Source organism: Fringilla coelebs (assembly GCF_963513975.1).
Source record: "Fringilla coelebs genome assembly, chromosome: 14".
Taxonomy (NCBI): domain Eukaryota; kingdom Metazoa; phylum Chordata; class Aves; order Passeriformes; family Fringillidae; genus Fringilla; species Fringilla coelebs.
In genome coordinates this window covers 19,074,831-19,100,745 of record NC_140040.1, presented here as the reverse complement: position 1 = coordinate 19,100,745, position 25,915 = coordinate 19,074,831, and the positions used below count along the sequence as shown (strand labels likewise).

At 41.8% G+C, this 25,915-nt stretch overlaps 3 protein-coding genes across 10 annotated transcripts in view; 1 reads left to right on the top strand and 2 right to left on the bottom strand.

Annotated features, from left to right (window-relative positions):
- The window catches only part of GARRE1 (granule associated Rac and RHOG effector 1), a 57,372-nt gene extending 55,023 nt beyond the window's left edge, over positions 1 to 2,349 (top strand). For all 6 annotated transcript variants that reach the window (XM_084215106.1, XM_084215110.1, XM_084215109.1 and 3 more), the window contains 2 exons: positions 717 to 795; positions 1,226 to 2,349. In XM_084215106.1, the coding sequence (XP_084071232.1) occupies positions 717 to 795; positions 1,226 to 1,543 (397 nt within the window). In that variant the 3' untranslated portion in view covers positions 1,544 to 2,349. The remainder of the gene's footprint in view (positions 1 to 716; positions 796 to 1,225) is intronic.
- A 2,249-nt stretch (positions 2,350 to 4,598) lies between these two features.
- Positions 4,599 to 6,116, bottom strand: SS18L2 (SS18 like 2). Its single transcript, XM_084215241.1, has 3 exons — positions 6,008 to 6,116; positions 5,787 to 5,863; positions 4,599 to 5,156 (listed from the first exon to the last, which is right to left on the bottom strand). Exons 1-3 carry the CDS (start codon positions 6,074 to 6,076, stop codon positions 5,069 to 5,071), a joined length of 234 nt encoding a protein of 77 aa, XP_084071367.1. The 5' UTR covers positions 6,077 to 6,116; the 3' UTR covers positions 4,599 to 5,068.
- Positions 6,117 to 6,205: 89 nt separating this feature from the next.
- Positions 6,206 to 25,286, bottom strand: LSM14A (LSM14A mRNA processing body assembly factor). 3 transcript variants are annotated; one of them, XM_084214867.1, is made up of 10 exons: positions 24,940 to 25,286; positions 17,255 to 17,418; positions 15,920 to 16,052; positions 14,858 to 14,980; positions 12,916 to 13,092; positions 12,545 to 12,607; positions 11,776 to 11,955; positions 10,197 to 10,368; positions 9,075 to 9,303; positions 6,206 to 8,007 (listed from the first exon to the last, which is right to left on the bottom strand). In XM_084214867.1, the coding sequence occupies exons 1-10, from the start codon at positions 25,058 to 25,060 to the stop codon at positions 7,984 to 7,986; spliced, it is 1,386 nt and encodes a 461-aa protein (XP_084070993.1). In that variant the 5' UTR covers positions 25,061 to 25,286; the 3' UTR covers positions 6,206 to 7,983. The 3 variants fall into 3 exon arrangements, with proteins under 3 accessions (XP_084070993.1, XP_084070994.1, XP_084070995.1); XM_084214868.1 differs by having other exon boundaries at positions 14,858 to 14,977; XM_084214869.1 differs by lacking the exon at positions 12,545 to 12,607.
- Positions 25,287 to 25,915: the final 629 nt, after the last annotated feature.

The following is a 25,915-nucleotide window of genomic DNA, read 5'->3' as shown; positions in this document are numbered from 1 at the left end:
GTCAGTGCATTACAACATACCAGAGCTAAAGCTGTGCTAAAGGTGACCTGTAAGGGCTGCTTACCTGTGGGAGCCTGACTGGAGTATGCAGATTGGGTTTTTTACAAAAAGGATGAAATAAAAGATTCTGCTTTAATCTAAACTCATGTTCTTAATCGCGCCTCCTAAAAAATCCCAGCCAATCAAACAAAAAAGACCAAAAAATCCAAGGAAAAAAATCTTGCAGAATGCACATGTGGTCAAGGACTTCTGTTTGATAACCTCAGTGTTAGGTCGCAAATTTAAACTGAAGGTAGAACATTTTTCTTCAGTAAAATTAAATTACTGAAGCAGATGTTTCATTTCCTCAATTAGTCTTTTGTCTTACCTGTTAGGTTATTTCAGAAAAGATACTTAAACGAAACAAAAGAAACCTAGCCACAAGAGCAGGTAACAGAAGAAAAAACACAATTTCTGGCAGATTCCTTGAAAGTGGGTGAAAGTCTATCCCAGGTTCCTTTCACCTCTACAAAAATGTTGAAGCTGTAGCTCCAAGAACTACTGCATTTTAATGTCCCTGACAGTTTCTGTATTGTTGCTTTTACATGTACTGAACAAAAAGTACATGAAACCAGATGTTTCTGGTACTGCAGGCTGCCTGATCTGTGCCAGTGGCAGATTAATGAGGCTGACTCATTTAACACCAGAAAGTAAAATGTCTCTCTTTTTCTGGGCAGAAAACACAGCAGTGGTGAACAGGAACCCAGCACGCTGCCATCGCCTCCACTTCTCTCTGCAGCAGATGACCGCAGTCAGGTGAGCTCAGCGTGCCTTTGCTCAGTCCCTTCTGCTGCTGCCATTTGGGGCTGGGTCTGCATGAGGCAGTCAACTGAAAAAGCATCTGTATCTCCAGATTGCTTACTTCAGTGAAAACCTGAACCATCTGCACTCAAGTAGCATGAGGTGCTTTTGTCAGCCACCAAGCTTAATATATTAAAATTGGAAGTAATTTACTTTTTCCCTTTCAGCGGGGCTACTGTGTGTCAAGCTGAACCAAATGTTTTTTAACAGGCAGATATTTTAAGAAGTGAGAGTGCTAGATGTGTGCATCAGTTCGGCTTTCAAATATAAACTAATCTTGTGAAAATATCTCAAGGAGGTGATAAGGTGACATGTTAAGTATGTCTCAAAAAAGCAGCGTTCTGTTGTTAAACCAAAGCACCCCCAACCGATTTTGTTTTCTCAGGATAACAAGACCAAAACGTGGCCTCCCAAGGCCCCGTGGCAGCACACGTGCTCTGTGCCCAGCACGCTGCCCAGCCAGAGCACGTCCCTGTACCCCATGAGCAGCCCCGTGAGCCAGTGGAGCGACACCATGCAGATGCTGCAGGCGCCCATGTGGGCCAGCGACTGCGGCCCGGCTGCCGGCCTCTCCTCCAGCTTCGCCTACGCGCAGCAGCAGCAGCAATCCCAACAGGCTTCCCAGCACAAACAGATCAACAAGGGCTTTAAATCCTTCCCAGTAAAGCACGAGCGCAGACCATCTTACCTGCACCAGTACTGACTGCTGCTGGTACTGGAAAATGCAGCGCAGGGCCAAATGAAAATTACGTGACTTTGATTCACAGTGCTGTGTTGGCTATATCCTGTTTCTCTCTTGATGTGGGATTGAGGGGGTTTGGGTGAGATAGACAAACTCTCGGATTCTGAGTTACAGTGCTGAGCAAATATGGCCAATATGTTTGGTGTACAATGAAACAGCCCAAAACTGCGATGTAGAAATGCTTTTAAAAATGTGTAATTGCCTTTACTTTCAAGACATTTTTTTTTTCTAAAAAGAACTGCTGAAGGACTACCATACAAGAAACACTGTATTTTATAGCTATTTTTCATATAGATTTATAGTTAAAACATCTTACTGAAACACATTGAATATGTTGAAGCAAATCTATAGTGGTCACTTTGCTCAACACTGTTTGTGTTTAAATTTATAAAGGACAAGCTGTAGAACCTTTATATTCTCCATTACAGCCTGTGGGCAGCTTTTTTAAAAATGAAGTGCAACAGCAGCTTTTCCTGTGCCACACAAGTGAGTTCATTTGGGAACTGCTGCAGAAACAGTCACAAAACTGAGTTTGGTGGCAGTTTCCTTACTGTAGGTGAAGGTCAGCAGAACCACTCAGCCTTGTGTCATCAACATGACCTGAGCGCTTGACAAAGATGGTACCTCTGTGGACAGAGGGACCCTGGTTCCAGACATCTGTGTGGAGAGTGGGGCCCTGGTTCCAGACATCTGTGTGGAGAGTGGGGCCCTGGTTCCAGACATCTGTGTGGAGAGTGGGGCCCTGGTTCTCACACACCTGTGTGGACAGAGGGGCCCTGGTTCTCACACAAACTGTGTCCTGTGGCTGCATTTGGCCAAAGGCACTATCCACAAGGTGCTCCTGCAGTGTGTGAAAGCAAAGCCTAAGAGACTACTTGCATTTATTTAAAGTCTTATTTCAGATGCTACAGTTGATTAAAAATTGTGAGCTGGCTCAGAAGATAGTAAAACTGAAATGTGGGGTAGCAGTTAGTTAAAAGAACATTATTTTTTTTAAAGGATAAAGTAATTATTTGCAGTCAATATGTGCCATTAAGTGAACCTGTGGAATTAGGAATAATCTTCCAACCAAAGTGGATGGGGGCGAGTGACTGGTGCTTACAAATTCAAGAACAATGGTAAATATGTATACCTATCCCACTGTATATGAATTGAGATTACAGAAGATTCTTTATATAGTTAGAGCTTATTTAAATTTTCATATTTCATCTTTGAAAGAGTCTAAAAACCACAATATTTTCTGGTATAAGAGTTTTGACAGTATTAATCTTATTTTTGTATTTTTCTTAAGTCATATCATTCTAATATGTTAACTACTAGTAAAATGGGTTATTAGTTCTAACTACATAATTTTTCAATGAAGATAAAGCACATTTTTTGGTTTTGGTTTTACAAACTAAGTACATCTATATCTAAAGATACCAAAAAATAAATACATTATATATATATATATATATATATAAAAATAAAAAGTATACACAACACTAAAACTATTAAACATTTGGGTATTTAAAACCCATCCACCTTTTTTGTTTGTATGGTGACGGGCTCTATTTGCAGGCCCAGATTGTTACCTTTTGTGCTGTTTGAGGATGCCAATGTTGCCTGTATTTATGATATTGTCACCATGTTTTCTGAAACTTCATACTTACCATGTTTACAAAGATTTGTTTGCTGTACATAGACTTTTTACAGTAATGTGCTTTGCACAATCAGTGTGGCTTCTGTCTGTAAATTGTTAATGGTCTGTACTACTATAATTTTGAAAACCTTCCACTGAAAATGTTAGTGGTTATTTAACTTCATGAATGGTTTCGAGTTTCCTAAATCTTGTTGTTTAGATCTAATATTAAATCCCGAATTTGGTTGTACTTACTTGGTTATTCATACTAAGACCAAAATGGAAGTTAATGAAAACAACTTAATTTTGAACTTTTTTTCTAACAAGTGCCAAAATGATTGCTATAGTTTTTGCAGTTTATTCATAATTACAAATGCTGGCAAGTTTCTGGACCTACATAAGTGAATTGTGAACACAAAGAAAGTTTGTCTGCATTTTGACCACGTGGGTGCTACTCTGTCCTCTGCTTCCGATTGTTCTGAACACTGGTAATTTTAAGAATTGTTGCACTTGGCAAATGAGTCTTGCCCTTAAAACTTCACTTACACTGCCAAGTGCAAGGGTTTGGTGCTTAGTTAACTTACCCTTATTGCAGTGCTTCTTGTGAATAGCTAACGCTTCTGAACTGGAACTGTACAGTTTGTATTTTAAAGCTTCTGTAAAAGTAAACTATTTGCTTTATTAAAGATATACATTTAATAGGTCATACCTGTTTAAAATATGCACCTTGCTGAAAATGAGCAGCACCTTAAACTGTAACTTAGGTTTGTAAACAAAGATCTTATTACATTAACATGGGATTATTTAACAGTTTGAAAATTGTCAACTGCCTACTTACTGACTCTGTCATATAAAAATGAACTTTATGCAGTCCAATCTTTAAAGCTGCTTTCTCAAGTGATGTCACAGAAGAATGTGGTACAGACAATGCCTCAGCAGGGTCATGTTACTGGAATTTTTAGGAATCAGAGTCAGTAACTTTGATGGTAGTAAGCAAAAAGTAAACTCTGTCTCCCTCCCTGCTGTGATCAAGGCCCTTAGATTAGTGTGTGTTAACTGTGGCACTGGAATGCCGTATGCAGGGTGTGCAAAGCTGCTTTCTTCCTTACTGGATAGGAGCACACATGCATGCAGCTGGCCAGCAGTGCTGACAGTACCTAGGAATCACATGAACCCCCATTTTGATTATGCAAGAATTGACTTGTTTACAGAGCATTCCAAGAACAGAGAAAAAGCCTTAAGAAACTTGGGCAAAAGCTTGGTTTCTCCCTTACACATAATTGCTGAGGGGTGTGGCAATCCCACCAGTCCTAGGAAAGTTAACATTTCTGTTTGACTAAATCACAGAGCAGCTCTTTTGTTAATGTATTGTATTAATTCAGAATATACTACAACTCACAAAGAACATATTTAGTTTATTTAGCACAACTGTTCTGATACAGGATACAAAAGTCTACTGTTTTTATATATGGAACACATGCCCAACTTTGTCATGTTGGAGGTAGGAGTCACCTAAAGTAACATTTACCTTGTTATTATAGAATCTTACTCATGAAATGGGCTCTGCTTCCCATAGTGCTGTCTTGACAACCAGGCTCTTCCCAGAAGTACACTGAATTGAGTTTTTCAGAGGAAAAAGGGAATGTGGTAATTCTCATTCTTAACCTGTGTTAATTACAGTAACACAGGGGAAAAGCTGGCCTAATTCTACACTGAAAATAACATTCACATTTTAAACACAGAAGTACAGATCATTTTTTACCTGCTTTTTTTCAAACCCACACCTTCTTGGTTTTCAAAGTGGGATTCTATAAACTATTTCTACAGCCTCTGAAAGCAGCACTGTTCACGTCCAGGTATTGCTGTCAGTCTACAGGCTTCTGCGTCCTGGGTGGAGTGGCATCAGCAATTGTAGCTAAATAAATGAGGTTCCTGTGCAGGATATGCTGGTACCTATGAGAGGAGGAAACACAGCATCTCGGAGACGTGCTTTTCTAGACAACTACCCATACTTGAACTCGTGTACTCTGATTAGTATTTGCAGTTAGGGAAAAAGAAAGCAAACTAGAATAATAAATCCAAACTAGAATAATAAATCAGGGGAAACAGTGTTCTCATTCTGAAGCCCGGTATAATGCACTGAGCTGCACTCGGTAGCCGAGCATGTGCTACTACCCAACTTCGATGGGAAGGAGGGCATTGAGCTCGCAGCCCCGACAGCCACAGAACGCAGCGGAGCAGGAGAGGACAGAGCTGCCTGCCGGGCCGGTCGGAGCGGCTCCCCGCAGGTGCTGGAGCGGCAGAGCCGCCGTCTGCTTGCGACACCGCTCGGTGTGCCACACACGGGCACGGAGGGCACAGCGGGCGGCACAGCAGCGCTGGGCGAACACCCTGACCAGGGCGGCAGGGTCCAGCCGTGCTTTATACGTGTCTGAAAATGATTCTGGGAGAATCCCTTCGTAAGCCCGGATGCATTTTCCTCGTGGCGGCAGCCAAGCTCCAGGAGCTCGAGGCGGGTTTCGCTCCCGCTGCCGACAGCTGGGCCCCAGCGCTCCGCCCTGCCCGCCCACGCCGGTCACTTACTGCACGCAATCGGTGGCGCGGCCCTTGTTCTGGTACTCCACAATGCACCGGATCAGCTGGTCGTTCTCCTCCAGCAGCTGCGACACAGACACCGTCACCAACCGCCCCGGCCTCCGCCCCACCCCGGGCAGCTCTGCCCCAAGCGGGCCGGAAGAGCCTGCGCCACCGTCCGGCTGGGTCACGGCCCAGTCGCGGCTCCGTCCCAGCCCAGCGTGGCTCACCCGCTGCAGCGTGTCCTGGTTCACCTCCGCCGCCCCGCGCAGCCGCTCGGGCACGAACGCCACGGACATGGCGGCTCCCGGCTGAGGGGCCCGGCCGCCCCGCCCCTGGGCCGCGCGCACGCGCACGCGCCGCGGCCGCCGGGCACGGCCCGAGCCCAGCCCCGCCCGCCCCGCGCGCAACAAACGAGCGCCGCCGTGCCGCTTTTACTGAACAGTTTATTCTGGTTTAAAATAAAAAAAAACAGAAAGCCTGGGCGGGCGGGCCGGGGCTACGCAGGGTTTACCCCGCCCGCGGCTCCCGGCCCGGGTATTTACAGCTGGAACACCTCAGACAGTAAAGAGTTATTGCAACAGGACAGCACTTGCCTCTACGGTCAAAAATCTCAACAGGTGTTCAGAATCATGACTTGTGGATCCCAAAAGGCATTGTTAAACATGCAAAAACATTACTAAACAATATTATCTAACTTCTACGGCTGTCAAATACTTGACCTTAATAAGGAAACCAATTACAAAATACTTCCTTGTAGTGCTATACAAAAGTTATAAAATTAAGATTCTATCAACCACTTTTAAATATTCCAATTTTTCAACAGTGCAGTTTTTCACGTCTTTATCACCACTGAACATTCTGAAGTTAAAAAAAAAAAAAAATCAGCAAATTAGATCAAAGTGATGTAATCTTTGGATCCCTTTATTCCTGTGGCCTTCATATACATACACAGACACAAATGACCAGGTTTCTATTTCAGCATATCAGAAAGTTGCAACTAGTTATCCAGAATTGGCAAAAAGTCCGTACTGTCATTTGTGACTTCGTGGTCTTAGAACCAGAGTCTCAATGTCTCCAAGCTACGGTCTATCAAAATGCAAACAACTTCAAACACTAAGAATTCTTTAAATTGCTCATGTCTACAGGTATTACAACAAAGTTAACGTTTCAAGAATTGACAAATGGAGACAGACTTTTATCCCAGGCATTCCAGGAGAATCACCAACTCATGTGCCTGGTCCATTATTAAAAAAAGTTAATATTTCTCACTAAGTAAAATTAATTGCAAATCTTGACATATGAAAATTCCTTTTCTCCTTTTTTTGAAAATATCTCCTTAACTTGGTCAAATCCTGTGATATACCAGAAACTACAAAATCAAATTCTTGCAAGAGCAGTGAAGCGTGTATCCAGTTTTGTGTAATGGAAGAACATTTTCAAAACTTCATTATAGTCCAAATATAAAATCAAACATTTAAGCTTGAAAAGCTGCTAAAGAAAAAGAAACCCAACTAATTCAGTGTTCTTCAGCATATCAACTTTCTGCAATAACAGTATGTTTACCGACTTAAAAATGTTTATTCTTTAAAAAATTAGTTGCTTTTTATACAGCTATACAAAGTTTGTAATGTTTCTTTGGCAATGGGATATAATGGAATTTTACAACTATATAAAAACTTTCCTTTGCCTAAGAAACAGTATTTACTGTGTGTACATATCTGACTGACAAAGCAAGTTTTCTACTGTCCAGCACCCTAGTTGATACAAGAACAACTACCTCAAAAGGGATTTTACAGGATTTCCAAAAAACAACCTTCGGTGGGTCAAAACACTCACAGTATCGACGGCCTTCTGCATACCATTGTCCTTACAACTTGAAGCAATTATCAAATACAGTTTAGTAATAAGAAAAATCCTTTCAGTGATGAAAAAATACTTAAAACTCCATCGAAGTACTGCTTATAATTAACTATACATAAGAAATTACTTATCCTTCTGTCTCAAATATATTTAATGCTTACTGTTTTCAAAGATGGCCATTTCTCAAAAGTAACTGCATTACACCCCTTTGAAATTAAATAGTTAAATCCCAGTGCTGGTGACAAGTATACAGCAAATTAACTTCATTCTTTGCAGAGATCAAAACTAATTCTCTGATTCAAGAAGATCTAGACGTTCACCTGGTTTGTAGCTTTCTTGTAGACTACGCAGCAACTTTGTTGTCTTTCTAGAGGGAACAAAAGCACAGGGTTAAAATTCATTTTGCAAAACAAACCCTACAAACTAATCTGGGCAACAGCCCTGGGAGCAGTTGTGCTGTGCTGGCTACTCCCCATGTCCTGCAGCAGAAAGGAGACCTCCGGAGGAGATCAGGCTGGCATCTGGTGAAACCCCCTCAGTCTGGCACTGAGCAGAGCCGCTCATCACTCCCAATACAGAGCACAGCACAAATCCTCAGCCCTTACACCACCTCCTACTCAACTGGAAGGCAGCAAAACTCTCGTTCAGAAATTCAAAGTGCAGATCTCCAATCCCTCATTTCCATTCACATTCAGCTACCCAAAGTTTCTTTAAGTCATAGGACTCACTGTTGAAAACTAATCAAGGAATAGGTGAGGGATGTCTCACAACAGGGAGAAATGTGCTGTGATGTAACCCCCCACTTTTTTCACTTAAAAAAATTAAAATTTCTATTAAAAAAATCAGAGATTGTTGCTTGCAAAACTCTAACTGCTCATGCAATAAACTAGCAGAAGTTGTTGCTCTGTCCCAGTCAGAACTCTAAAAGCCTAGTTTATCTGAACCAATCTGGATAGCTGTCTTCGTTACTGATTCTAACCAGTATACCAGTCTATAAGATTTGTGCCAACTCATTCACAGAGAATTCAAAAGTTTGTTGCACAATGGAAGCAACTTCAATTATTCCCTCTCATCCTTTATATTTTACAATATTGCTTGGAAAAATACTTGCAATTTACATCTCTAACACTCACAATCTGTAGAACATTTTTTCCCCTTATTTTTCTTCTCCTCCCCGATAGCAGCTATCAGATAGCTACTCAGGGCATGTGATGAAAGGCAACCTTTATTTTTGGCTATTGATAGTAAAATGATGCCATATCACTAAAATTTCAGCATTAATGGACTTTCAAAAAAGTAGCTCAGAGCCCCTACAAAGTAGTTCTAGTTCTAGCAAGAAGTTCTAGTTCAACACCAAATCTAAAAGCAGGAGATTGTTCTGGGGAAGGAGCGGTCACAGTGGGCTGGGTCAGAGTAACATCAAGCGCACTTTACCCTATATTCGAAGTCAGCGAACTCCCTGCCTCCACGGCCCCCTCGGAATCCGCCGCGGAAGCCGCGGGGGGCGGGGAAGCCGCCCCTGCCGCCGCCCCGGCCTCTGCCCCCTCGGAAGCCGATGACGCCCCTGCCCCTGTAGCCGCCGCGGCCACGGTTGGGGCGCAGGGGGATGCCGAAGGTCTCGGCGTTCAACCGCCGCTCCTCGGCCCAGGTGGGTCGCCGCTCCCTGCAGCACAGAACCAACACGGATTGCTGTGAAACGCTTGGGAAGGAAGGGAGAAGTGCCCTCTGTGAGGGTGCAAACGATGGGGTGCAAAAGACCGTGAGGTGCAAAACGATACATGAATCACACGGTAAATCTCCACAGTATCCCTTCCACAAGAACCCAGGTGTCTGCCACAGCTCACTGGACTCACCAAGAGGGAATATGGTACAGAGTCATTAATTAGATATTATTAATGCTCTAAGAGTTTGCCATATTGAAAAACACACTCTGTATCCTCCGCACACAGTATCATTTGAAGCAAGAAACAGTTTGCAGTTAAAGATGTTATTTTATCTGGCTCTGAGTGCAACCTACAACTCCCCCTCCCCTTCCTGCAAGTCAAAATAGGTCAGCAATCCACATCATCGTGTCTAATAAAATGGCAGCAGCAAAAGATAAGCTTTAATTTTCCTGAAATGCTATCTGTCCATTTGAACAACACCACTGGCCGAGACAGTTATATAATCTGCTTAGAAACCATTACCAAAGCAGTGTCGTAATTGATTTAACTGAAGTGTTAATTTAGCAGCAAAGCAAAACAAACAAACCCCTCCACATCTTAGTAAATCTGGAATGGAGATTCTAGAGCCTGTGCATGAAGTTCTAAGAGCCTGTGCATGAAGTTCTTAAAGCATGGCTCTAAAACACCTTAAAATACCTTCCCATGACCATATTGCACTCACCCACAAAGAAATTTTGCACTTCTTATTCCCATTTTATTTTTGCCAGCTGCATGAGGAAAAAAGCTCTAATAACCTTTGACTCAGAGTTGACTGCAGTGAGTAGCACTGACAGTACCTTATTATATAAACATGCATTAAGTAGACTAACAGGCTTCTCCTTGCAGGCCATACCTATTGTCATCACAGGAAATGTTATCAAAGAAGGATTTGGTTTTGTCATAGTAGCAATTGGGTCCAAGTGGATCTTCCTCATCGGCATTCCCTTCGCTATTTTGGGTATCAACACCTGAGTCACCTTTGTCTTCTCCATTTACAGGCTTCTCTGGTTTCTCAAGTTTATCTTCTGGAAAATAAAAAGTAAACAAAAGCCTAAAAAAACCAGCACTGTTGAGTTATTCCCAGTCAGAGAAGAACTATACTGAACGCTAAAAAACAATTTAATGTGGAAATCAAATAACTTGACATGTAAATTAGGATGTATTGCTGTCTGGAGGTTTCTATGCATCCTGTGGGTTTAGTTACCAAAAAACCCTGCAACAGAGCAGATTTGATACCCATCTATTTTCTCCCCTCTTCAGCTACCTCCTTCCCAGGCTTAAGAGCCTCATTCAGTGAATCCTTCCAAAAGTCATCCCATGGTTTTGTTCATCCCTGTTGTACTTCTCTTTTGCCTTCTGGTTTTGCTGCCATCTCTGAGAAGCAGGGCCAGCATTCTGACTTTGTGATGTATTTATTTCCTAATAATGCCTCAAGTTCAACTCACTGTTTTAACCAGTACTGAAAACAAAGCTGCCTGTTCAACACCAGCAGCTACTGCTATCTTCAAATCTCATTCCTAGATGTCTACAGCTTAAATCTCACAAACATTTCTATAGCTATTTATGTTTAGCATTCCCTTTTCTCTTTATTATTCTGAAAAAACAACAAACAACAGCATCCATACAGCTTTGCTGTATCAACAGCAAACCATCAACGGACTGAAAAATAATCCAGAAAAACAGGTGAGCACCACAGGACAGATCTTATGGGACTCAACCGGTGTTTTTATTCTACATTGAAATCTGACCATTTATTCCCACCTCTTGTTTCCCAGCTTTTAGCCAATCATTCACTGAAATAGGGAACTCACTATGTTGTATTAACCTGCAACAATTTTGTCCAAAAATAGTAGCAGCAGTGTAACAAACAGGTGGCTGGTCACAAGAGAATGAGGTAATCAAAACAGAAGCCTGCTAGAAAACGAGTGCTGGCAGCATGGTTTCTAACTACTCTTGTGCTCCTCTGGAAAAGGATAAAAGCAAGGAAATGCTAGAAACTTTCAAACAAACTCTCCTGCATACTACAATGAAGTTCTGATCCCAAACACCTTTCCTTTTGACATTATAATTTTGGTCTAATAATTGAAAACCTAAAACGTGGATTTTCTTTTATTGCATCCTTTCCAGAACTTTGAAGTAATAAACATTATTGGGACTTCTGGTTAAGTAATCTGCATTTTTAACAGAGACTTGTTAGAACTTCACAGAACTTCACCTGCTAGTTAAAATTTGTTAAAAACTCCAATAGTGACCCAAGTATTTAATTAACATACGACTCCAGTTTACTTATTAATTGGTTTTAAAATTTATTTTTTAATGACTGCAAGCAAGACTTAATACTATATGCCTTTTAAGAGTTGTTCTCCAAGGTAGGATCAAAACAGCAAGACAGAGTTTTTCCATGCTCAAATCTAAAGCAAAAATTGTTTTACCTTTTAATTTGAGTTTATTATGAAATTCTCTATCAATTTCCTCCTTATTGAATTGTGCATTTGCACTTTCAAAGTCAAAGTCCTTCTCAAACTTCATTGGACCGTCCCTCCTAATACCAAATCTTCCTCGGCCCCCTCTGTGACCTCCACGGCCTCTCCGTACTGCAGGTGCACCTGGAACTGAAAAGAGGGAAATTCTGTTTGGTTTTGCTTTGTGGATTGGCTTTTCTCTGAGGATGGTGGAGGGTGTGTTTTGTGTTTGGTTTGCTTTCTAATTCCTGGGGGTTGGGACTTCAGAAGTGCAGGAAGAGAATGCCTGTTGTTTAAAGTCCCATCAGAGCAGCTTGTAATTTGTGAATTCACTTAAAGTAATGATGAAAGTGACACAGAAAGCATAACAGAACTAAATTTGTGTGTTAAAAGACTCTCTAGAAGTCATTAAAAGCTTTTGGAAGACAAGTTAAAATATTAGTGGCTTTTCAGTCAAATATATTTCTAGAAAGGGTTTTGTTTCATGCTATTATGTTTATAAATCCATTATATATAAACGTGTACTTGATTTATATTTTTATTTAAATTGATTGCTTAGTATAAAACAAGAAAAGATTTTTCTTTTTAATGTTGACTTCATTTGCTTGTATTCTTCTGGCTCAATGCTAAATTGTTACCCTCTCAAAGCAAAATGTGAAAGAATTTATGTATTTTAGCAAATTTTAAAAAACGTATTGGTCTGAAAGCAACGATAGCTATTTCTCAAAACATGATTTACCAATTTGTCGTTTGTTTTCATTTCTGAGTTCATTTTCTGATCTTGAAACCTTGTGTGCTTCAGCTAAAGTTGGAAATAAAAACATGATTTGTTTATCCAATTAGGTATTTTTGATCATACTTTTGTATAAATAGTTCAGATTTTTAAAAAAATCCAAACCTATAAATGTAAATCACATGTTTAAATCATAAAAGAAAAAAAAATTTAGAATATATGCTTAAATTTAAAAAGAAATATGTATCTAATCCAGGTCTCTGCTGGCCAGCCTACCAGTAGTAGACAGCAGGAAAATTCCTAGGTACTACCCTTTAAAGGAGCACTTTGTATGTGAATGGAAGGAATTAAGCTGTATGAAAACTATCCAAAGCTACCTCGTCTGTGCTCTTGGCTCTCTAGGGATTTTTGGCTTGCAGACACCAAAGGTCTGGTTTGTACAGGACTCCTCCTCCCAACTGGTGCTGGAGTGGGCAGGTGGGCTGAAGCTGTTTGTACAGCTTGTTCCATGGTGGGGCTCCTTCTCAAATGGTCCATCTGAGGGCTTGAACGACCTGGGGAAAAAACCAAACCAAACCCCACAGGGTTATTTCTCATCTACAGAGGCGAGTTACTGGAGTTACTGGTCTCAACCAATCTAGACTGACAGGTTTATCTGCCTTAGCAGTGTCCAAAAAAAAAAAAAAAAAAAAAAAAATTCTGCACCATCAGATCCACTAATTCAGAATAAAAGATGTTTATGAATACCCCCTCCCTCAGTCTAAAAAGAATAATCGGTAGGACATCCAATCCCTACCAACCCCTTAATGATGTACATTTAGCTGTGGAATCAAACTTTGGCTTTGACTGGAGGTAAAAATGCTCCTTCTGCCTCCCTGGGATGCCAAGTGGGAAGAGGCTGCTCCCAAAGGCAGCTGTGATGCTGCTCAGGCACTGCTGCAGAATCCCTGCCTGTACAAGGACAGAGGCACAGGCTGGGCTCAGTGCAGGGAAGGAGCTGGGGGAGCTGCCCCACACAGCCCTGCTCACACAGGGCTCTGTGCAGCAAGGGGCTGCAGGCAGAAGCACCTTCAAAATAGAGCCACTGATCCAGCCAGACAAGCTTACAACATCAAATAGGTAAATCTACTAAGAAATTAGAATAAGACTCAAGTCCCAGTAAGTGAAAGAACAAGGTTCTATCTATTTATCTCATTATAAAACTAACAAAAGGAAAACAAAAAATAAACGGAACCCATGAACAAAACAATAAATCCAACCATACCACACTTGCAATTGACAAAGACAAAAATTATTTCTAAAAGCAAACTCAGAGAAAACCACAGGAAATGTTGTGGCTGAATGTATGTTCACCCAGAGTATTCTTCATACATGTCACAAATCGTACAGGCTTTAACTGCAGAAAACCAAACTTCTGTTTCAACAGAGAAATGCTCAGCATACTTTTGCCCCTTGCATTAATCCAACAAAGTAGAACCTATTTTTGGCAACCCACTCAACTAGTCCTAGAAACACTCCTAACGCGTTATACAAACCTCACCTGGAATTTAGGGAAAAAAACCTGTTTGCTGTAGGTGCTTTGCTTTTTAACAAGACTGCATATTTCAAAAACAGCATTAGGAACTTATCTTGGCACACACTTTGACAGCAAGGAAGAGTGGAAGAGCAGGAAATAATGGGGTTTGGGTTTTTAGGGAGCAATGTTAGCAACATTTGCATGAAGATAAGGGTGAAGGTGTTCAATGTTTAGTTTCTTTTTTCTTTGCCATTAAAATATCATCCAGAACCTCATTTTTTCCAATATTACATAAACTATCCATACAGTTTCTCTTAATATTAAGCTGATTAAAAAGTCATGTCACCACCTCTACAGGAAATTCAGTCTGCTGCTAATATCATCTATGTAACTATGCATGAACAGAAGAACTACAGTTAGGAATAAAGATTTAAAAATTTTAAGCTGAAGGACTTCCCATTCACTCAGTATGAAGTATCTGCAGTTCTGCCATGTTATTAACAAAACTAAATACTGAATTTCCACGTGTATCTGTTTGCTAACGCTATTTCACTTAATTAAGCCCTACTTCTCAGTACAGGTGCTTTAAGGGTAACAATAAATGTGTTACTACCTGCAGCACTACAAGATGTAGAAAAAACACATTTAAAGAGCAAACACAAAGCCTCTCAGTGTTTCCTGAGTTTAATACCAAGTGTTTTCATGAGAGAATTCAGCTGTTTGCTTGGCGTTTCTGGCAACCACCAAAATCACATGGACACAACTTGTCAAAAAAAGATTGAAGTAATTAAAAAAGATTTTACCTTGAGACATCTGTGTTTTTAGTGATCTTGCATCTGTTGTAAACGCAGAACCAACTGCAGTGCTTTGGGACATGCTAGCACTGCCTGAAGAGTCTGTTCCAAAAGATGTTAAAGAACCTCCTGCTTTGAAAGAAATAACATAGTTGTAAAATCTGGTTTAGACTTTTTTTAACTAGCACTAAATGATTAGTGATGCTTTATTAGGCAGTTATTCTAGAGTCCATATAAGTCTGCCCTTCCCATACACTTTCAGTTTAATCTAACAGATGTATGCACATAGGCTGGTACCTTGATTTTTCAATCTAAAATGAAAAACAAAAGAGCACTTCTAACTTCACCATCACAAGTATTAACAAAACACATCTTATGGAGCCATACATGTTACTGGTATATACTTCCACTTAAGATCCTTTCAGCAAAAATATGACTGTCACATATTAACTGATATCAAATTATGGCTAATTCTACAGCCATTCTTTTGCATGGCTAACATTTTCAGGACCAGGAGTAACACTGCTGCCAGAACAGTTATGAGACTCTAAGTTCCTATGAGAAAAACTAAACTGTGAAATAAACTCTCAGGGAGAAAGGAAATTTGGTTGGTGAGTCTCAGAGATAATGTGCAGTCTAAGGGAGCAACTTGCCCATGCAGCTCACAAATACTTCCAGCATCTATTTCCCACCTAGCCAACACCTCACAAACAGCTGGAGGATTGCACTGGCACATGGTTGCTGAATAATCCAAATCCTTAGTTAAGGCACACAGCACCTGGTCAACCCAATGGCACAGCTATGGGGCTTCTCTGAAGGGGCTGCCTCAACCACTTGTGAAATATAATGAATACTGGTCTCTCTGAGATAAGTGTTTAGTTATCAATCATAATTATTTTAAGATGCAGACTATGAAGAACTCTCTAATTTCATGTTGAACTGCAGAACTAACAGAGATGGAAGACTTTGCCTTAGGAAAAGACACTGATGAAATTCTAAGCAGTGGTTACTGTCTGTGCACACAGAGATCATCACTCCCAGGAAAACACCAGATAACCAGAATGAACCTACCAACTCCCACAGCGCCGAACTGCTGCCCCACCAGCGGGCTCGGGCTGAACTGACTGTACGCAGGCATCCTTCCAAAAGGACCATAGGACCCCACAGACTGGAATGAAGATGTAGTCGAAGATCCTAGTGAAGACTAAAGACAAAACACACAACACACTAGCAAAAATTCATATTTACACCAAAATTAGGAAACAGTGCTGTGAGGCAAGACATGTAGAAACTTTAAAATAAATATTTTCACATGTACATATAGCTTAGAAAGCACTTTTACCCTTCCACCATCACAGACCTGTGGAAACAGTAGCACAAAATTTTGCAACCTTTTTCCTATAACCTCAGACACCGGACTCTCTTGTCCAACACACACATATAAACTTTGTTGGCAAATTTAGAACGTGTCCTGCCTTTTTCCTTGAAGTTTCAAACCCCACAGGTACAATAAGACACCCAAGCATACTGGAGGAGGCTGCGGTTATCACTATTATTGGGGTTCACAGTAATGCAATGTCACCACTCTTGACTACAACTGATAGAGGGACTTGCACCAAATTTATTAAAAGTCCTTGGAGAAATGCAAGGGCACATCATAAGGAAATTCAAGAATTTTATCCTACAGAATAAAGTAGAAGAATTGTATTACATGGGATTATTGACCTCCATTTGAAGCAAGAGATTTCCTCTTGCTCTCAGGGATGACTTTCAAGATGCTCCATAAGCCCAATCAAAAAGCCAACAAACTTCTGTGAAACTATTTATCAGTCTGTTTACTACAAAATGACAGACAAATCAAATCTGAAAGCTTCAAGCTGTAAGTTGCTTTCCCCTCAGAAACCAAGTATTCATTATTCAAATAACTGCCTTATAGTATGAAGCCTGTTTAAAAACATAGCCAAATGACACACTTTAAAGTCATAGTTAGCAAAAAATGTTGAACATTAAAACAAAAATAAAACTAACAAGCAAACAAAAGCCACTAATTATCTGGAGATATTTCAGCATCTATTCCATTTGATTTATATCAAGTCTGATTTTCCCAAGAACTATGTGTCCTAAGCCAAGTCCCTTTCAAAAAAGGCATCCAGACCTACAAAACATCATTAGTTGGTTTTGAAAAGACAGAAGCTTTGGTATGTAGTGCACTGTGCTACAGTTAGAGTTCAACCTTCACTTTCCCAGTTGAAGACTGTGAAAGGAGAAAATCCTTCCAGAGTTCTTTACATTGGGTTGTGAACCTTACAGTGATGAACACTTTAATTTTTAAACACAGCTAGAGAGCATTTAAGCTAGCAAGTCACCTGTTGAGCACCAATGATTTACACCTCTGTTGTGACTTACCTGAACAATGGCAGGGTCCTGTGGCAAGGAGCACTGAGGTTTTGGTGGCTCACAGACAGTCAGGTCTTTAATGTCGCTGCCACGGAATATGATGTACTCGAAGACCTCATCGCGAGGGGGGATGGGTCTGTCCGTTGGTCTGTCTTCTGTACCAAAGGAGCGAACTGCAGAGGTGGGAAGGGAGGAAAAGAATGAAACATCCACATTCAACAAAAGGGTTTCAAATACACTGCAGAGACCAACAGCTTTAAATAAAAAGGATAAAATTTCATTGAGAAAAAAACCCTTATTGAACAGGCATCATATTCTTTATCAACTCTCCTCAGACAAACAAGTAATTTAAGCTAAAAAATCTGAGTTAAAACTCAAGCCGAAAGACTGAGACATCACTTATGTTATTAATTACATGTTGAATATTTCAAATGTTTTGTGAGGGTAAGGGGAAGCAGCAAGGCAGGTTTTTTTGGCTACAAAGTCAATCCTATGAATCAAGGAATAAATGAGTTTACATACTTCATATTCTGCATTTGCAAAACAGGAAAAATATGCTAATACTACTAAAATCTGGAATATTTAGAATTATCAAATGTGAATTTCTCAAGAGATTCAAAATTTAATAAAACAACAAGAATTCTGTGGTATGTGTACACAATTTTCCCTAAGCAAAATGCATTCTTCTTGCTGGTGTAAGGTTCATATGATGTCATATGATCTCTGCCAAATAAAGCAAACTCACTGGGGCATAACTATCTTCCTAGTGTGCACCATACCAAGACATTAAATTCCTTGTATGAATTCCAACAGCTTTCTGACTGCACAGCAATGAAGCAATCAAGCTCTTCCTTTTGCACTACAGATAATCACTACCACTGTACATGGATACTATTACTTTACTGTCACTGCCCTCTCAGAAACTTTTCCCCACCCTTAGACTGCCAACCCTGGGCGAGTATCAAATGAAACAAACAAATAACTGAAGAAGAGAATTGTCTCCAAGGGCTAGTTGTGTAAGCAAAAACTAAACAATGGATTGAAACCAGAGAGTGCAAAAAACCAAACCCCCAAAATCATGACAGTCACATTCAATCACAATCTCATTAATGTGTAGCAGCTTAACAATCTCTCATGACTGTTTTTGCTCCAGCCTTTTAGAAAATGTTTGTTTGCTTTGCAAGGTACAGGTTATGCCGAGAAAAAAAAATCTGTATTTTGCTATAATTTACCAGAATTAGATTTCCCTCCATTTACAGATGCATCAACATTTTGGAGACATCATTAGGCACTTATTTGCAGCCATAGAATCGTTAGTCAAGAAAAGCAGTCTCCCGTAGAGATGTATAAGTGATACTGAGTCATTTCTCAGGCTGCACCAGCCATCTTCCATCTCTGTTGCTTCTTGTGATACTGCATAAACAGAGCTTAACATCAGGTATTAAAATCTTTTTAAGAAGTATAATTCAGGGCTAAAGAGATCATGTCCACACTACAAACAAAAATATCATTAAGTAGTTACAATTACTTTGTTCATGTATCATCTAGTGAGCTGACTTTCATTATCTTTTCTGTTTCTGTACATCTGAAAGTCTGCTCTGAAAGGTACTACAAAGAGTGAGCAATGTAAAAAGGCACACACTGTTCAGTTAATGTCAGCCCTTGTTAGGAAAGGAATCTGTCTTCTTTTCCTCTACAGAAAAGTGTCTGGAGCTTAAGAATTCATAGAAATTAATTCAAAGTAATGCACAGTAGCTTAATAACATTATCAGTGGGTCATGTGCATTCCTGGGTCAATGCATTCCATTGCTTTTTATTCACCAGCCTTTTCTATTTCACTATCTTGAGCCTGGATCTACCCTCACTTTCTGGCCATCTTATACTCTATTTATAACTAATAAATTATCTTGGACTTTCATTCCATCATTCAACCTGCTGCCTTGGTAAGTAAAACCAATGTTGATTTTGTACTGCTTCTCTCTGTCCCACAGTGAAATGGTTTCTCTAGTAGCCATTTTGCCTACAAAGGTGCACAAAAATGGCCAGAGTGTGATCAGTTAGTTACCAAAGGATTTTACTTTCTAGCTAAAGTGAAGAAACTGCTCCACAGAAACACCACAGAAAAAGGGTAGCAAGTTGGAGGGTTGCATCTTGCCTTTACATGGAAATAAAAATCCGATGAACTGTGGAACAAAAATGCTTTGAAAGTATTTCTCTTAAGTCAGAGCTACACTACACAGGTAAGTATTTTAATATTAATACCAATGTCCCATGACATATAGGAGCAGTTCTAACACCTAGCAATTACCTTTCTCCATTCTAAACCAATAAAAAAAAGGGAACCACCAAACTTTCATCTACTGACGTGCTGAAAGACGTAAAGGGATTTCAGTGTATGTTAAAAAACAATGTCTTTCTCCACACCATAAAATTACCATAACATCAAAAGGAAGTCTTTCAGGGACAAAATTCAGAATTCATCTTTAAGATATTCAACTGTCTATGCAGCTAACTCAAGACACTGATAGGGTTGCCACTGGTTTATCAATAAAACACATCAAGACTTGCTACTGAAAGGCTGACTCTTCCTTTACTTGTCCCCTGCCCCAAACCAAACTGGTTTTATCACAGCCTTCTGCAAAATATAAACATAATTTCATCCAATGAAGATGGATGGAGAGGGGTAAGCAAACTCCCCTGATTTGCAGCTCAGACTTGCTCTCTCACCACAAGCAACCAAAATAACCACTCCAAGTCCAACTTCCTTTTAAAGCAGGAACGAGAACTGCACGTGTGGTGATCCAGGAAGGGCTACCTAACGAGTCCACCCCAGTCAGGTCCTTCAGGGTAGTGCTAAGGAGTTGAAAGTTACTTTTTGTATATCGCAAAGGCACACCTACCTTTACAGTTTGTGCTTTCCTCACTTAGATTAGGATTTAACACAATCTGAGCTCATGAAAGTAAGAAGTCTAATATTAGAAGTGGCCAGTATAGCAGGATTTTAGAAAGAAATAGCTTTTATCATGTTTTCTCAGGCTCAGAAATACTAAGTTGCCTGAGTATCAAAAGCACAAGGTATTGAAGCAGCTGCAGGCTTAGAGTTCTGTCCCACTCTGACTCTTGGGGAATTTCCTCAGACTATCTCCTTCCTCCAGAACAAGGTGCAGTAGTTCATATATAGCAAAATACTGAAGAGGGAGAGGAGATTAAAATAAGCACAAAAAGATTGTCTTGTTAAAGACAATCTTACAACTGCAGTAAATCTAATTAATTTTACCTTATCTATTTCAGGACCAGTTTTTTCTTTTGTTTTTGAAAGAGCTAAACTGGCTTAAGAACTTGTAAACAAAAGGACAAGCAGTACATGTTAAAAGCAAACATTTTTTGTCAGTGTAAATATACACAAGTAAGGAGCTAGCTAAAATAACTAACTCTCTTGAGCCCATTAATCCACCAATTAATAATAATAATGCCCAAGTAGTTCCACCAGCTTCATATTAAAGTGCTGTGAACAAATTTTTGTACAGATTGACTGTGGTATTACTAGTACATGATATTTTAATGTCTATTACCATATAATACTACTGTAGCATTCAATGGTAACACTGCAACTTTCCCCGTCAGTTAGTTAATGGATATATAACTTGTGCAAAGAGGCAGTTCAGGCTGTGCACAGCACTGCCACTCTCTGCTCCCCGAGGAGCAAACACACACAGACACCCGCTCTCCCCTGCTCCCAAGGCACCAGGAGGAGCATGACCACTGAAACGAGACCACCACAAGCGAACAAATCATTTCAATTGCCACCTCTCTCCACACATCGACCCTTCCACTGCAAACAAGCTTTGATGTCTGCACACCACAGCAGCTGGTTCCTCCAGAACAATTACCTCAGCCTGCATTCCCTTACTTGCAGGGAGATGGAGCAGGCTTTGACAAGAGGAATTTTTCTGCTGTGACATACTGTGCCCAAGTTTGGTTTGGCACACAGGCCCTAACCTTCAAGACATGCAAGGAGCAAGCATGTTACTTAACTGACTAAAAAATACATTCCTAAAAAACTGATAGAAATTTAACCCTTCCCTTTCCTGCTCCCATCCCTGAATAAACTCAAGCTCAGGATTTCAACTTTCCTCTGTCTGCATTTCTGAGTCTTTCACCTGCAAATAATGTTCTGTAGAAGCCTGAAAGGGAAATTTTCCTTTGGATGTGTCATTATCCCATGGACAACACTATCACAGATGGTTGAAAATGCCAGAAGTTTTAACTTCTTAAAATTACCAAAAGCTGTTTCATTAGTATCTATCAATTATCATGGTCCCAAATGCAACTCTCAATGGTCCAAGAGTTGCTAAGTGAGAACTGATGCATTATAGCAGAGACAATATACAATTCTGTTTCTTATACTCACATACCTAAGGATTCCCTGTTGTTGAAGGAACAAAGCTGTTTCTGACACAATATGGTTGCTCTTATACAACTTACCTCCATTAAAAATAACTCTCTTTAAATCAGTGCCTTGAAATAGAAAACCATTATGTATAACTAATATGAAAGATCACATCTCCCTTTTAGTGCCACAACATTTAAGATCAAGCACTGTGATTATTCTGTAAATGCCCCAGGTAGGGCAGCAATCAGTTTCCAGCAAGAAAACTAACCATAGCTTGCAAACTCCTCTTAAATTGCTTGGGCTTAATGATGTCTTAAAAATTAATAATGAATTCTTTAAAAACTAAGCGTTAACTAGAACCATGAAGGACATTTCAAGTTATTTTAACATGAGGCTTGACAATAGGAATGAGTGGGTTTTCCTTCCAGACACTGTCTCTGAAAAGCTGTTGATCCAAAGAAAACATGCACCAATAATATTTAAGAACCTCAAATGTCTGCACAGTTTGCTTAGTGTTTGGAATCCACTATGGATTTCCTGTTACACTTAATACACTTTGTGAAAGGATGCATCACTTCACCTTCTCAGACTCCAGCTTAGGTTAAAAATGTTATGCTCACTATTGAACAGTTCCTATCTTTCTCTAACTGTGAGATAGAGGCTGCAAGTTTTGCTCAGTGAAAGGATCACCACGTTGTAAACAAAACGTGGATTAGAGAACTAGAGCAGATTGCCCCCAGTAAGGAAGGACTACAGCCTGTGCTGCCAACCCAAAAAACTCATTTCTGCCTGAAACCCTTGACAATTTAAGACAAATGAAGGCATTCCATCAACACAACTTCATGAGATAAATCTCTGACTTTAGTTCAGCCCACACAAATCCTACGGTTGGGCAAATCTGCAGTTATTCAAGAACAGACTCCACCTCTACTTTTGCACTTTGTGTCACCGTTTCAGTATCCTCAGATGGAATATGAATAATACTAAGGTGCCCTGCATTCAATACAGGGAACAGCCATGTCACACACACTGCACAGCTCAGCAACTGAAAGCATCAAGTCTTCTGGGATTTTTTTTTGTCTCTTTCTCTGGCAAAAAAAAAAAGACATTTGCGGTCAAGATTCACAGTAAACAGTTCTTGTCTGACTTCTGGACTCAGCACAAGAAGAGGTAACTATTAGCTGATCAACATATTTACAGCTAGAGTACAAGTTCTGCTTCTTTCACAAACAGACGTGGCCAATAATTAAGCACTCCTGCCACCTTACATATACACTGTCATATGCATTCAATGGCCTGAGCCTGCAGGAACCTGAATACTCTCGAGTGGAGCATTCTTCTCATGAGCACAGAGAACTGCTTCACAGTCTAACATGGCTGTTAGCAGCTCCACATTAATCTCAAGATTTTTTGTTCCAGGTGGCCTAGAAATACTGGTTTATTCTCTTCTGAATCATAACACTATTACAAAATACACATTCTTCAGCTAACTCAGCCAAGTTTTATTAAAGTAAATTCAGTGGTTTAGATTTACATTTCTAATGAGAGCTATGAGAAGAGAGTAGATCAGACTTGTAACTGCAGTTTGATCTATCTTAAATATATATATACAATACACTTTGGCAGATACACCACAACATGACTTAACCACTCTCGAAGAGTCATGAAAAATTGGCTTGGTCAGCACTAAATCAGTCTAATTTTGGACAAGACTATCACAAGGTCCTCAAGGATAGGATTCTTTCTCTATGTGCTTTTGCACAAACCTTAACAATCACAGCATGCAACTGGAATTTCTGAACATTTATTTTTAATCACAATATTCAGCTTTTACTTGTATAAACCAAAACCAGCGTCCTTTCAAAGTAGTTAATGGAACTCCAGCCAGGCAATTTAACCTAAAGGCAACTTTAGAAGCAAGTAAAAATCACACAGTGAAAGCTAACTCTGCCCCGTAAGCAAAATGTGCAACCCTGGGACCAAACCCACCGAAAGGTGTTCGAAAGCGCATGTATCACAATTTACAAAACAGAGTAACTTATTTCTTAAACAATAACGGGGGGAGGGTGTTGATGCGAGGAGGGAAAGCCTTAAAGAGACAGAGCGCACAAACAAGAATTACCACAAAGGCCAGCGAAAGCGAACACACTCACGGTATGTACCAGCACCCAGGGCAGCCGTGCAGAACGGACCGGACCGGCGTTAAGCCTTTCCTATCGGCCAGGAACCGAGCTCTGGAATCCTCTCTGTCCCAAATACTTCATTTACAAGGACTAATTTTTCCTCTTACCTAACGGTTGCATAGACTCTCTGCTTTCACATATGGATTTGGATTACTTAGCAAGACTTCACAGATGCAAGAAGTGTAAAGGAAAAAATGCTGAGTGTTGCAGAATCTATTACAAAGAGGTTATTAAAAGTTCTGACTTAATGTTTTACCTTGAGAATGAATTACCATGCATGAGAATCACTGAAGTCCTTCGGATGCCCAGTTTCAAAAATTCTGGTTTTTGCCCCCAACTCTCTTCTCAGTAAACCTGTCTTTCTGACTTTCTTATACATTCACTAAGATCCGTCTTTCCCGATATATAAATGTGTGTGCGTGTGTGTATATATATATATATCTTGTGGCCGATAACATTCTCGTACCATTTCGAAGTACACTGTGCCATACACCTCCAAAATTAACAGCTTACATTCAGCTTTTGTCGGTAATCCAGCACTCAGGATTGCCTTCAGACCCGAGCAGTCTGCCGTCCTAAAACGCAGAGCAACGCAGCCATACACAGCCCTATAGCCTGTAGGTCTGGAATTCTTAACGTTGCAAAGAAAACCTCTTTCTAGCCTCCCCCTCCTACTCCCTTTCACGCACTAGCTCGGGACCGCTTCCACCGCCACGGGTTTCATACTTGCACTCAACTGGGAACACCTCCGAGCAGTTCCCGGCACGGAACCGCTGCCGGCTCCTCCCCGGGAGGGTCCCTTCCCGGAGCGGGGGGAACGGGGAGGCCGGGGCCTCGCAGCGCCGCCGCTCTCACGCCAGACCCTCTCTCGCTTCCACCTCCCCCGCAGCCGCCCCGCCGGGAGGACGGCGGGACGAAGCAGGCTCTGACCGAGCTCCGCCGGGCCCCCGCAGGCCGAGGCCGCCCGCCGGGCCTCCTCAGCGCCCGGCCAGCGCCGCGGCTCCGGCTCCTAGCCCGACCCCGGTCCCGCGGCCTCGATCCCGTCCCGCGGCCGCGCTCCCCTCCCGCCCCTCCCCGAGCGCCGCCGGGCCCGCTCCTCCGGCCGGCCGCGTCCTTACCCTTGGCCAGCGCCACCGTGGAGTTCTCGGTGTCGATGGTGTACAGGATCCCCTCATAGCGGATCTCAGCCTTGGAGATGAGGCTGATCTTGCTCCCGATGTAGGGCGTCCCCCCGCTCATGGCGTTGCTTCTCGGTCAGGGATACCCCTTCGCGGCTGCCGAGGGCTCCTTAAGCTAGGCACGAGTAGCCAAGCAAGCCCGCCCCTGAGTCGTAGTAGGCGCTATCCTCCTGCCGCCCCGAGCCGCCGCTCCCAACACAGCGGAACCCCCGGCACAGCCCTCAGCGGAGCGCTCAGCACGGCCCGCGCCCCGCGGCTCCCAACATGGCCGCCGCCTTCATCTTCCCTCACAGCGCCCCCCCCGCCCGGCCCGCCAGGTGCATGCCGGGAGCGCGGCTACTCTCGCGAGAGCTGCGGGCGGGGACGCTGACTTGGGGGTGGGAACGTCACGGAGCGGCGTCGGGGTTCCGCGCGCGACGGCGGGAGCGGAGCGGGGAGCTTCGGCACCGCTCGGCCCTGCCCGGCTCAGCTCGGCACCGCTCGGCCCTGCCCGGCCCGGCAGCCCCCAACGCTCCTGGCCCGGCGGTCCGGTGTCGTCGCTGGGCAGCCCCGGCCCTGGCGCAGCTCGTCAGCGGTCACCGGGCAGGTGACAGCAGCTTTGGTGCTTTTGGGGGGTTTCGGGGTGTTTGAGGGGCCCGGTGGTTGAACGGCAAATCCTGGGGACCCCCGTGGGCAGGAGAAGCGCAGGAGCGGGCGGATAACATCGGTTCGCGTTTCACGGGGAGTCCCTTTGACTCTGTTGAGTGCCGAGAGTCACATCCTGGCGGCCAGCACTGAGCAACACAGTTGTTGATGAAATCTTGACCAAATTGTGCGACTAACCCTGAAAAAACACCCTTTTAGTGCAGGCAAACACACGCAAACGCCTCGTGATGTTGTGATTGCACTTGATTTGTGCACCTTCAATAAGAATCAC